At 35.0% G+C, this 14,304-nt stretch overlaps 1 protein-coding gene across 1 annotated transcript in view; it reads right to left on the bottom strand.

The window, feature by feature from the left end:
* The window catches only part of ADGRV1 (adhesion G protein-coupled receptor V1), a 425,471-nt gene that overhangs the window by 394,651 nt on the left and 16,516 nt on the right, over nucleotides 1–14,304 (bottom strand). The window contains exons 2-4 of the mRNA XM_081133843.1: nucleotides 5,573–5,757; nucleotides 3,472–3,621; nucleotides 2,076–2,171 (exon numbers count right to left, since the gene is read on the bottom strand). Coding sequence (XP_080989969.1) covers nucleotides 2,076–2,171; nucleotides 3,472–3,621; nucleotides 5,573–5,757 — 431 coding nt within the window. The remainder of the gene's footprint in view (nucleotides 1–2,075; nucleotides 2,172–3,471; nucleotides 3,622–5,572; nucleotides 5,758–14,304) is intronic.

Below are 14,304 nucleotides of genomic sequence, written 5' to 3' on the forward strand. Positions count from 1 at the left end.
GCGGCCGGTGCGCACTCACGCGGGCAGTGGGGCCAGCTCCCCAGAGGATCCAAGGCTCAGCATCCCCACCTATAAGTGGGATAGCCACGCCTGGCCCGAAGGGTTGCGACGAGGTTTCATTGCGATAATTAACACCAAGCGCGTATCCTAGTGCCTGACACACAGTGAGGGTTCGGTAAACGTGGGTGATAATTATCATCATCATCAGTGTTATCCTCAGCAGCAGCATAATCATGGTCAAGGCCGGAACCGAAGCAGCCTCTGTAGCAACTACTGGGAGCTCAATAGTTACTTAGTTCAATTTTAGTCACGCAGGGCGGCTGCCCAGTCAGGCCACAATAGTCATGGACCTGGGACCAAAGCTAGAAACAAGAGTTCATTCCCAGAGGTTAAGATGTACAATGTCAAAATTAAAAAAGAAAGAAAGAATCTTTTAAACAAATCAGTATGAGGTTAGGGAAGATAAATTACAAGTGAGTGCAGTGGAAAGGCAGTAGGGAGGGAAATTAACTAATAATTCTCCAGCATTCAAATAAAAATAATTCATTAATTTCTGTAAATGACAATATAATGGAGACTAGAAAAATGTCTACTATATTGACATTATCCACATACCCTTTTTAATAAAGATACTGCAGTTGTGAAGATCATAGTTACCTGTAGCCCATCGTGTTTCAAAGATCACTTAAGATGACATATAATATACCAACTGTAGTAGCATTCTAAATTGGAAAATAAATAAAAAGCTGGAGAGTGCCACATCATCTTTTAGGAATGATAATTAGTAACATGATTCAAAAAGTCTCCATATCAGGAAGGTTACTGTAGTCTAAAACTCTGTGGCAAACTCCAATTGTATTTGAGATAAATTTTGTTTTATTTTAAGAGTTGGGACCTGTCTTCTGTGTTTGTGTCTAAAGATAAAATCCTCTGGGGGGAGGGAAGAGATTTACCAAAGTACTTATATGCATATATGCATAACCCATGGACACAGACAATAGTGTGGAGAAGTCTTGGGGGAGGGGGGCAATGGGTGAAGGGTGGAAGGGGTCAATGGGGAAAAAAGGGGACATCTGTAATACTTTTGATAATAAAGATAAATTTAAAGAAAAAAACATAGAACTGGCCAGGGACACAGGAATTTGGTGATAAGGGAGAAAAAAAACTGCTGAGCAAAACTGAGGGGAATGACATGAAGTGGAAATATTAATTAATGAGAAAATCTCAGGGTAGAGATTGACGCAGACATTTTAAACGCTGTAATATATGCTATTCAATTTTAATTTTACTATAGGTTTTTTCAATATTCTTTTAATATGTTTTTTCTTATCTCAGAGTTACACCCAACTTTTAGAAGAGGCTGACAGACAATGCTTTCTTTAAGTGGCAGTTGGGAAAATCAAGCAAAAAAAACTGGGTTACAACATCTGCTGCAGACTGAATGTTTATGCATACACACACACACACACACACGCACACACACACCAAATACATATGTTTAAACCCTAACCTGCAATGTGATGGTATTAGGAAGTGGGGGGCCAGGTCATGAATAGGATTAGTGCCTTTATAAAAGAGACTCCAGAGAGCTCCCCTGCCCCTCTGCCATGTGAGAACACTGCAAAAAGACAGCTGTGTATGTACCAGGAGCAGGCCTTCCGCAGACACAATCTGCCAATGCCTCAACCTTAGACTTCTCAGCCTCCCAAACTATGAGAAATAAATTTCAGTTGTTTTTAAGCCACCCAGGCTATGGTATTCTATTATAACAGATCTAACCAACTAAAACAACATCTGAGTTAGAGACCACCAAAAGAGGTAGCAAATGAGTCAGATAGAATGACCAACAGAAAGCAATTAGGATAAGGCATGATCATGATCATATAGGCCTCCTCAATTCAAAGAAATCTTTGGTAGGACAAATGGACAGTCTATAGAATGTGGAATAGGGATGGAGTTAGAGCAAATATTATTTAAATATCAAAAGATAATGATACTAAGTAACATCATGACAAATAATCAAAAAATTAAACTATTATCCAACAACCACAAGATTAATCAAGTTGTAACTATACCATATTAAATGAAATAATTCCAAATGCATTGTCATTTGATAATATTGTCACAGTAACAGTCCTTGGCCATCCAAGCTTCACATTTGCTGAAGGTTTCTAAAATAAAAGCCAAAAAATAAATTAATAAATTAAAAATAAGAGGAAAGAATAATCATTTTAACAGAATTTCTGTCTTTAAGTAAATTATTAAGAATATGAATAAAAATGCAAGAATACTGGTTTGTTTTGGGGTTTTTTTAGAGTGAGGAAGGGAGAAGGAGGGAGGGAGGGAGAGAGAGAAACATTGATCAGCAGCGTCCTTTACATGCCCTGACTGGAAATTGAACCTGCCACCTTTCAATATATGGGATGATGCTCTAACCAAGTGAGCTACCTGGCCAGGGCTCAAGAATACTTTTAATGCACAGATTGAGAAAATACATTCCAACTAAGTCAACAAGGTAAAAAAGTTTCAACAAGAATTCTTCAAAATGTTTTAAAAATCATTAATCACTGACTATTAAAATAGAAATTATTATAAGTAATCACCGAATAGTAACACTGTGTTATAATTACTCTGTCATTACTAGGATGCCAGATAATAAAGCGAGCAGTATGAAATTCTACTCCAACATGATTCTTTTTCTTATACTTTAGAAGGTGCTGGAACTTAAGAATTACTTATTCCACAAGTCATAGAGCCAAATTAAAGATAAAATATTAAAACAAATTTTCTAATAAATGTGAGAAATGTTGCATTTCTAATAAATGCAACATTTCTCATTATTCAACAGCAGCATACAGGAACATAAAAAAGCATGCACAGAAGTAAAACATGACTGTTTCAAGTATCATTTTCATAAAAATGTAATCATACCAATGTAATCATTCAAAAAAAAAATTCTCAATGCCCTTCATAAAAATTAACTAGAGCATTGTTAACAGTCATTGCCTCAACCTAACAACTCAACCAATAAAGGACAATTAAACCTAAGGCTATTCAAGCATTTTTCCCAGGGGTACTCCGAATTTATTCTAAGGCACAGGGACCTCCCACTTCCATGCCTGCTTTTTGTATCCTCCGCCTTTGAACTCAGAAGTCACGGTCATTCTTTGTGCATCTGGTAGCAGGGAAAGAATAAAAGAGAAAAGGGCCAAAGGGAAGACAAAGTTTTCTTGAGCATCTGTCATGACAATTCCTAAATACGCTGAATGGATCCAAACACTAGCTGTAGGATCTTCAAAACAAGATTGCCTGAGAAATAACCACACCGTGGAATTGCCAAAGAGGTTTTCAGTTCTGGCTTCTATGAAAACTACAACCAGTCACCTGAATTGGCTTATCTCCAGAGAAACAGATTTTTAAGCACTGCAAGATTTTTATGAGTTTAAGGTTAAGAGTGGGGGAAGGATTTACCTGTAATGTTAAGTGAAAAATAAAAGTTTCATCAGGCTCTGGTAAGTCATCATCGCATACTGCTATGTACACTGTCCTATTTGTTTCTCCAGCAGGTATAAACGCTGCAGCGTATGTGTCAAAAAAGTCTCCAGTGTCTTCTCCTTCCAGCTATCAAATGCAAAATATAGATAGCTCTTACATAGCAGTGGTAGGACAAGCAAAACTGATGTCAATGGGAGCAATCAACAGGGAAAAACCTGAACCACCCAGTGACACTAATGTTTATAAATGGGATGCACAAAGGCAAATAGTTAACAACTGATAAAAATCACCTTAAAAATTTATAAAAAGAAATGATTCTACACAAAAACATTTGTTTATGCTCCTGAAGGAAAAGAAATCATTACATAGACAAATAATAATTATAAAGGAAAGTATGATGTCAATATTTTTTCTCTGCCTCTTGATTGATCTGAAGTGGATTACAGCAAACCTAACAAGATAAATTGGAGCTGAAACTCTCCCAAAGAAGGGTTGAAAGTAGCTTGCCAAAATATATCAGAAAAATTATTTTCCCTATCAGTTTCAAAGAAACTGCTCTTACCAAAATTTTCAACATAAAATTTTATTTATATTCTCCCACAACTCCAATAAAGACCCAATTCTTTAAGCATTCCAAATTTATTAGACATTATAAACTTTTCCTTAACTTTTTAAGACCTCATTCTCTAATATAAGCATTGCTAATAAGATTCTCAAGGAAGCAATAATTAGGAAATTATAAAGCAGCTGCTTCTTGTGCAAATCTAAATGAGATTTCTTTTGCTACTAGAAAAAAGAACTACGATTTAGTACAAATAAAAAAAATGAAGGACATGTATAGACAAATTTTAGTCAATTTCAAGTTTTTGTTTATAATAAATTAAGTTTTAAATACTTGATCCAAGTAAGTTGTCAGAGGTGTTGGAAAACTTGTCCTCATACCTTAATATAAAAAGAGGCACAGTCTTTTAGAAAGTATTAAATATCAAGAGCCACTGAAACAAGAAAAAAAGCACAGTAATCCAACCCAAAAACTCATTTAACAATCCAAAATATGCAAAAATCAATATGTATATAGATAGTTTCATTAGAACAACATTTATAACAGCATAAATTGAGAGCAATCTAAATAAAAAAATAGTTCAAGAATGATTGGGAAATGATGACACCACTATCAAGAAAAGCTGAGAAAATAATAGACCAACCTGAAAAAATTAAGATACAAGCAAAATTATATGTGCAAGATTATCAAGTATAATATATACTCAAACAAAAAATGAACTCTATAAATATATACATATATGTAATAAATTAAAACTAAAAGCAATGCACAAAAGTACAATATTGGGTTTGCTTTATAGGTAGTTTTCTCTTCTTTGTCTCTTTTCACAATGTTTCACAATGTAAAAATTTAACCTATTGCTTAAAAACTTATTTTTGAAAACAAAAGTTTCAAGCATTTGGGGGCTCAAATATAGTAATACCATTAGCAGTCATATGACAATACTTTCTGGTTAAACATAAACACAAAAAACATGCACACTCAATCTATCTAATAATTAAACTGTGTGTAAGATAGAGCAAGAGTTTAACAAATTCTACCTAATTTCAACGTAAGTTGACCTACCTAATTTCTCCTTTAAAAAAAGAGAGAGCTCTCTGACATAACTAAGAGTTTTTAATTGCTATTTTACTACTTTTATGTATTTCATATATTTTCTTAAAGCTGCCTGACAGTAGATAATATATCCAACCAGAGATAACTAGAATCCAAATTACCCTAATAAAACTTTCTTTTACTTAGAAATACTTATTGATATTTTCATTTTATTTGTTTTAAAATAAACATATGAACATTTTAAAATAATCATTCTATATCTTTAAACTACTATTATTGCCAAACGCACATGCTACCTTGGAGCACTCTATGAACCTACAGAAATGGAATAGTGTATATGCAAATCATTTGTCATGATCAAACTACTCAGAATCTCAAACAATTACAAAAATTCTTGTCATTGACACTAAGAAATTTCATATCTACTTCAGTAAGACTAGAATTACAATCATTTCTTACCCATACAATTGCTGTGACGTTTGCTGGCTCTCCTATTCTTTCAATGACGAGACGAATAACTGTTGTACTTGTTTCATTAACAACAAATTCTGTTTGTCCAGCAAACCTTATTTCTGTTTCTCCAAATACAAAAGGGATGAATAAAGCTGAAAGAAGATTTACTAATAAAGATGCAGAGGGCATCCCTATAGGAAAAAAAAAAAAAAAGATTTTGTTCACACAACATATCTAATATATTTTCATTTGGCTGTGTTTCTATAGATATAAACTGAGTGAAGAGTTAGATAGTAAGCAACTAAGACATAAATACAGCAAATATTAAGCCATCCAATTCAAATGTGTGATCACACAATTAAATTAAAAATAATAAACTCTTCTATAGTTCTCTTCTATCGTTCTCGTAACTATGTTCTGTTTTTCGGCTTATATATCAAGATAATAGTCATAACTAGCCTTAAACTTATTTATCAAATTTAGTTTATTAAAAAAAATTTGACCCTCCAATTTACTCTAAGAAAAACATAAGTAGTAACATGGAAACTGAATTAAAACCCATCTTCCCCCAAATGAAACTAAAATACAAGCAAAAACTAAAAAATTATCAAATGGATCAATAATCTTAATGGAACTTATTCATCTATTTATTTGATCATACAAATATGAGAGAACTCTTGAAATGGATACATAAAGCAATTGAAACAAAAAACTCTATAAGTAAACTGATTTCTTTGTTGTGTCTATTTTTTCTTAAATTTGTCTTATTTAAAAATGCTTTTTAAAAGTTTTTAGCTATTGCAAGGAAATGCTAATCCTTTCAAAGAACACAAATTTCTAGGACTTGAATTTCTCCCATTTTACTAGCTAAAATACTAATACCACTTAGAAAATGTCCATGTTGCTTTAGAAACAAGCAAATTTGGCAATGTGTGAATTTCCATAACTTCTGTTGTTTTCTTCTTACTACATGTGCATGTTTGTGAGTCATCAATATTGTTCCTACTTTCAGCACTGTGCGACTCAAGTGATTTCAAAAGCACAACAGTGCAGTGGCCTCCTGAAAGCTGCTGTTTTGTAATGTAGATGTACCTCTAAAAATGTGAACAATTTATCTCACGGATCATTAAGATTCCAATGGATGATGTGATCAGTCACACGAACATAACAAGTTCATGTGTTTTAAAGGAGAATTGCATTACAAACTCTATGAGCCAAAAATGCTTCCTATTAATCTTTACCTTAGTCAAGAAGTAATAAAATATTCATGTATGTGGTATTTCCTCAGGACAATACATGGCTTTATGTTTAGTTCTTGATATACTTTAGGGTTTCAATGCAATTTTCTCACTCAAGTATATTCAAACAACAGTCTGAGATTGCTTAATGTCTCACATCCTTATGGCAACAAAATCCATAGACAGGGATGCAGAGTTCAGATGGAGTGCAGGAAAGAGACAGGCCAGTAGGGACAGAGGTCCTGGAGGGCTAGGGCACTTTTTACACCTGTGCCTTCTCTCTAAGGAAGCCTGCCATGGGCTAAGGGACCCAGAAAAAATAAAATAGGTCTCCCTTACCAGCTGCAAACTCCTCCTTGACTTCTAAGTCAGGAACATTTATGGAAAGAAAGGAAATGAAAAATATGAGAGACAGAAGGAAAAAGGCAAAACCTGGGTGAGGCAGGCAGGAAACTGGGAGCAGTTCTGGACTGAACCAGACAACTGAAGATCTTCGGAGGGATTCTAAGGCCAGAATGACTTCATACCTCACCTGTGACAAATAGTGGGAAAGGAACGAACTAGGGATGAGAAGGAATACAGACCTGAAGAGGATCACCTTTGGTCTATTGTGATTTGGGGAGAAAAATCTCAATTCCTTGAACATGAGATGTGACAGAACCTTGAGCTCAGAGAAATAAGAAGACACCTGAAAAAGTCCTAAGTGAGAAAGAGTGAAAGTGAGCTAAAGCGTGAGAAGGGGGGATCGTGAACGACTGGCAACGTAAGTTCTCAAAATTTGTCCTGCATAAGAATCAACTCCGACCTTTCTTAAAATTTTTATTCTCACACCCAGAAATGCAGATCCAGTGAGTTTATGGCAGGGCCCAGGAGTCTGCATTTAACAGGCAGCCTGGCTGATTCTAATGCAACTGATCCTTGGGGTACACCTTGAAATACACTGTCCCAGAGCGTGAGGAAGAATGTGGGGAATGTGTCCTGGAGGGAACATACAATAGAACACATTTGTAGCTTTGTTAATTACTGAAATTCTCAATGCCATATACTTGAAATTTCTGCAGATTTCCTCATATATTTTCTACATATTACTATATTGCATTTTAAGATTCCATATATCCTATAGAAAAGTTGTAATGACCTATAGAAAGTAATCAGAACAAATGATTATATAGTATTGTCCTAGATACTTTATACACAGTAACACATTGAATCTCTACGAAGAAGGTGGTAAAATTAACCTCATTTTATAGCTGAGGAAACAAAAAAAGACAGATTAATTAACACATGCAGTCTTACTTAGCTACGTAAGTGGCTAGGCAGGATTTGAACCCAGGAGTCCACCTTCGGACTCTCTACCCAATAACCACACTATATTGCCTCTTACATTTCATTCCTACAAATCATACATCTCCCTCATGAATAATATGGTAGATTACTTATGCTACACATTTCAAAGCACTCAAATATTTTAAACTCATGGGCAATAACCAAAATTACCATAAAACTGCATAATTATAAGTCTCCTAAAAGTCTGCACCTTATTATTATGATAAACATTAGATTTATTTAACTGAAGCTACAATATCTCTTTCACAGCATCTTTTAATGTCAGGACCAAGGAGTTCCAATGGTGTGTTCTTGCAGTTTCCCAGGCAATTAGAGCTCCAAGATCTTGTGGTTAAGTCAGTAAATTCATTTTAAATTGGTGTACATCAGTGAGTTCTGGGATTATGCAAAATGAACAAACAAGCATGATTGGAAGAGCCTCAAATTCTGTGACATCATTGATAATTGAATCTCCTCCGCTTTCATCTTTTCAACTTATAAGAAAAGTTGTTGAGGCAAAGCTGGCATTCAATGGAAATTAAAAGATGAAGAAAAAGCTTTGAAAGTGAAGTTCCCATTAGAAAACAGGCAGACTTAAATGAATGCCAAACAGTTCTTTTTCAGAGTGACTAGGTACATTTTCCTCTATCATACTGAAAATCTAGCCTTTGGAACCCTATTAAATTCAGAAGACTAAGCATTAGTAACTGACATAATACTTAAGTCTTACGTCTATTTCAAGTAACTTTTTCTCTCATTAGATTTAATAAAAGTTTTACATAACCCATCAGACCACCTATTATTTTTAACCTCTATAAAATAAATGTCAAACATATTTAAAGATCATAATGTGTTTAATTCACATTCTGTTGCAATTCTAGAAGAATACTTTTGGCATCATTGTGTCATACTTCTGCTCTGTAATGGCCTGATAGTCCAAAATTCTCACCCTTTCATTTCCAACTAGCATCCACGGTCTCTTCACACTTCCCCCTCTTGCTCAGTATGATTCAAAGGAAATAAAAACTGTCCCTGCCAGTAGATCTCTTATCTCTTAATAGATCTCTTATTGTGTTCAAGCAATATGAGATCTAGGTTACTTTCTTGCTTCTAATTTCCTGAATTATACTATGAAGTTCTGACAGGGTCCTGACAGCATGCAGACACAAATTCTTAGGTTCTTAGATTCCAGTAATCAACCTACCCAACAAGTCACCTAATTCTGCAAAAAATAAATTAAAAAATAAAATTAAAATTAGGAATATACTAGAATAGCTCCTACGATGCGTACTGGTTGCTTTCAGAAGAGCAGCTTACATTTTAATATCATCTGTATACTTAGCCCCTGCTCTCCAATGTGCAACACCCTGTGCCAGTCACCGAGGGCACGAGGACCCATAAGATATGGTCCTTGGCTCCAAGGTATGCACAGGGGTGGGCAATCAAAGTCAACAAGACACAATTCTGAGACTTTTGCTTAAACATAAGAATGCAGATTCCCTCTGCCGCTGGATTCAGAAGGATAGTGTTGATTGGGGCCAGTTTCCTCCAAAGCCTGGAAATAAAGCCAACACGGCCAGACAGAGCTAAGAGGCAGAGAGGAGCCAAGTCTTGAACATCAAGCTTAGGTTCCTGAGTTCAGCTTTGCACTGCCTTTTTGTTACTGAGGCAATACATCACATGTTTTGCTATAGCCAGTTTGGGTTGGATTTTCTGTCATTTGCCACATCCATATTTATCCACTAATCTCAAATCTGTGGAAGACTTCTCGTCCTCCACTCTGACATTCAACAGTCTTAATCTTTTCTAAACGTCTGTGGAGAATACCACACTACCTTTCCTATTCTCATGCAGTTATTACCACCATCTGTAATATCTTCCCCTCCACCTCGAAACTGACGACTATTGAGAAAATTTCGGATACGGAGGCAAACAAAACACGTCTTCACAAGAGAACAAAGCAGGACAAGGGTGGACCACATTGCCTTACTGTTCAGAAAAAGTGAATGCCCTTCTGATGGTCACAGGAACCCTAACATCATGCTTCTTTACATTTGCCTGGCATTAACTCTGTTCTCTTGCTTTTTTCTGGTATGCTAGCTCTTTCTTCCCTTTTGAAAACCTACTGGTGTTGGCTAATTTTATTCCCCACTTGGATTACTTAGTACATAAATATACTAAATGCCATTTATAAAACAATACTCACCAACACAATATATCACAATAACCATGAAATTCTAAGTCTTGTTTACCTAAGATACTACCTTCCTCCTATCTTGCCTTAGGAGAGGTAGCAAGTATAGTATATTCTGAGTAAATGGGAACAGTCTTCATTTTAACTTTCAATAAGTCTTTAGAAATAAGGAATAGAGCAAAATAAGAATCAGGACCCAAGAGATGACAATGTAAAGAAAAACATATAGATTCAATTAACTTTGCTGGTTTTGTAGTAAACCTTTTGTCAATCTGGAAGTTAACTTTGTCTTTTTAAGTTTTAGAATAAACAGATGTACAACATCTGGGAGTGGTGAGACAAAGTGAAAAGAAAAAGATTATTAGTGCAGAGTTGACCTTTTAGCTTCAGCTGTTGTCTTGTCAATGTGGTGGCAAGCATCTTCCCACGGTATGACCATCAGGTAATTAATACTGAAAATATGATCCTAATGGAGCAAGGTTTTCAAGTTTAGAATTACTTGAATTCTATTACATTTACTAAAGGGCATTCTAAAACTATAGAATTACTCCTGTGGAACAAGAGAAGTTTTATCATTCATATCATCAATTATTCAGCCTCTAAGAATTCTTAATCTATGTTATTTGTACTTGGTCAGTACTATAAAAAAATTGACCTTTTCCTTCCTCCATACAAGACAGAATTTAAATTTGCAACTTTCAAAATAAATCTGTTACAAGTAGAGAAAATTCTAAATATTTTTAAATGATAAAAGGGATAGTCTTACAGCTATTTAAACTATGTGGGATGTTCATTACCTTTATTTTTATTTTTATTTAAAATTTTTAAGAAATGGTTAAAATTTTTATTTAAAGTTTTTATTTTATTTATCTTTAAAACATATAAATATACATGAAAGTGTTAAAAGGAAAAAAACGTAAACAATGAAAAGTAAGTTTCCCTCACACCATCCCCACCAGCCATATGCCTCTCCTACCTTGTCAATTACAGTTATCAACTCCATCTGTCTCAAGAGACAATCTACGCATATATGTCCATATGAGAAAATTCCTGTGACAGCTTTTGTTTTCTTCTACATGCAGACTACAGGAATCAACACTTTTTTTAAGATGGTGGTAGATGACAGATGATAGATGATAGATAGATAGATAGATAGATAGATAGATAGATAGATAGATAGATAGATAGATAGATGATAGATAGATGATAGATAGATAGATGATAGATAGATAGATGATGATAGATAGATAGATGATAGATAGATAGATAGATAGATAGATAGATAGATAGATAGATAGATAATAGAGATAGATAGATATAGACAGATGATAGATAATGATAGATGATGATAGATGATAGATGATAGGTAGATAGATAATAGATGATAGATGATAGATAGATGATAGATATAGATGATAGATGATAGATGATGATAGATAGATAGATAGATAGATAGATAGATAGATAGATAGATAGATAGATAGATATAGATAGATGATAAATAGATGATAGATAGATATTAGGCTTCAGTGTAAACATTCATGATGGGAACATGTTTATTGTCTCAACTACATACCATCATCATTGTAGATCTCATCAATAAAATGATGGCTTCCATTGATTTTCACTATACCTACTGATTCATCCTCCAGAGAAAGGTAGACAAAATCTGGCAACTTGCACTTTCCTAGACCACACATCATCAAACCCACATTAATCAAGACTACTTGACTTCTACATCTGGAACAGAGTCGTCCTGGGACCCTCTTTACATCATTCTGATGTCCCTCACTCTGTCCTCTGTATGATCTTCACTTTGCTAATTCCACGTTTTCCTCTCTCTTGATTTACTTGGCTTATTTCCTTGTTCTGATGGAGAACATTCTCCAGTAATTTCCTAAAAAAAGGTGTATCGAGATAAACATTTTAGGTCTTGTATGTTAGAAATTATTGTGATGTTAATCTTCCACTTAACTAATACTTTCATTGGGTATTGAATTTTAGGTGAAAAAAATTTTTTTTCATTATTTTTGAAAGCTTTGTTCCATTGCTGCTGTTAGACAATCCAAAATCCTTTTGATTCCGAAGTGCTGTATGTATTTGCTTTTTGAACTGTTCCCTGCTCTGGACAGTTTTCTTTGTCTACAGGTGTTATGAAATTTCACAGGATTTTTCTTGGAATGGGATTATTTTTGTCCATTTGGCTGAGCACTGAGTCAGACTCCTTCAATCTGACACTTATCCCTCAGACCTGGAAAATTTTCTTATGTTATTTCACAATGACTTTGCCCCCTTCCATTCTGACTGTTCTTTCATCCTTAAACTTCGATTATTTAATATTGGTATTCTGGGACTGAGCCTCTCATTTTCTTATATTTTATTCTCCCTAATTTCTAATTCTTTGATTTTGACCTACTTTCTAAGAATTTAATCCATCATTAAATTTCAATTCTCATACTAATCTTATTTATTTACACTATTATGTTTTCATTTTCTAAGAATTTAATGGTATCCTGTTATTTTTCAATTAAACTAATAACTTTTATCTCTCAGAAAATACTGATTTTTAAAAAGTTTTCTGTTCTCTTTATAGTCTCTGTTACCTCTAAGTTGCTTTATTATTTCAGAATAATAATTTATCTTCTATAAGAAGATTTCTTCAGCTGTTTGGTAATTCTTGGTTATTTAAGTAGGAGTCGAAAATGATGATCCAATGTTTGGAATGTGTGGATCTGTATATTTGCATGATTAAGAGTAAGAAACCAAAATGAATATTTGAAATTCTGAGCACGTTTGGGTGTGCAGTTTATCAATAGTGGGTGAAATGGGTAAACCTATTGTTAGAAAGTCTCAATTTTAATGCCTTTACTCTCAGGTTTATCAAGTTTCCCAAAGAAGAATCTTCCATTCTGCTATCTAGAAGGTGGAGATACAACTATGAAGACTTCTGGAACCAAGGGTGGGAGAGGGACTGGAGTCTGGGCAGTCAGGAGTCACATGGTTATCTAACCTATTTTCTCTAGAGATCCATATCCTCAAACACACCTCACTTCCCCAGTCAAGCAACCACCTTTACCGTTTCCAGAGAATAAACAGCAGAGTTGCGGGGTGCGAGGAGGCAGCAGCAGTGTAGAATGGCCCGGATGATGATTCTAGGAACCCGACTACTCCAGGAACAGCTGCTACCCCATCTATTTGCTCACTCACCACCCATAGTTACAGAGGCACTGGTGCTATCATTTCCTATACCTTTTGAGTGTTTTTTTGTTTGTTTTGGGGTGGGGTTTTTTTGCTATTTCTTGGTCTGCTAGCTTAGATTTAACCTGCCACGGTCTGCTAAGCCAAATACTATTCATCCATCTGCCTTCTGGCTCAAAAACTGCATTGCTATTTCTCCTCTTCTCTTCTATCCTTGTGGGTTTATACAACCAAAAAGGAGGGGGGGGGACTCTTTACTATAAAGTTTTAGGTGGTTTAAGTGTACCTAACTTCCCCAATTTTCTTAAGTATCCCAGATCACTTTAAATCCTGTCTGTCGTCGTCCTACCGAACATTTGGAGTCTCCCATTCAGTCCTACCAACAGTGTATTTTCAACACCTTCATATTTTCAACTAGCTAATTTTTTAACTCATTCACCTACTTTTGTACTAATCATGTGCTAGGAATCAAAATACCTGAGATCCAGTCACAACTTGGGTGATGAGTTCATGGGGTTCACCATATTATTCTTTCTGTTTTTGTGTATGTTTAAATTTTTCCATAATAGAAAAACATTTATTAACAAAAAAAAAAACCTTTAAAGGCCCTTCACTGCACTTAAAATGCAAAGTCCTTACCATGAACTACAAGACTTGGCATAAAGGCTCCTATCTTTTCTATCAAGACCACTCTCGCCCTCACTCACTAAGCCGCACCAGTGTTCCAGATCCCTGAATGAGTCAACACTTTCTCCCACGTGCGCAGGGCTGGCTGCTCCAGA

The sequence above is a fragment of the Miniopterus schreibersii genome (assembly GCF_964146895.1).
Source record: "Miniopterus schreibersii genome assembly, chromosome: 3".
Taxonomy (NCBI): domain Eukaryota; kingdom Metazoa; phylum Chordata; class Mammalia; order Chiroptera; family Miniopteridae; genus Miniopterus; species Miniopterus schreibersii.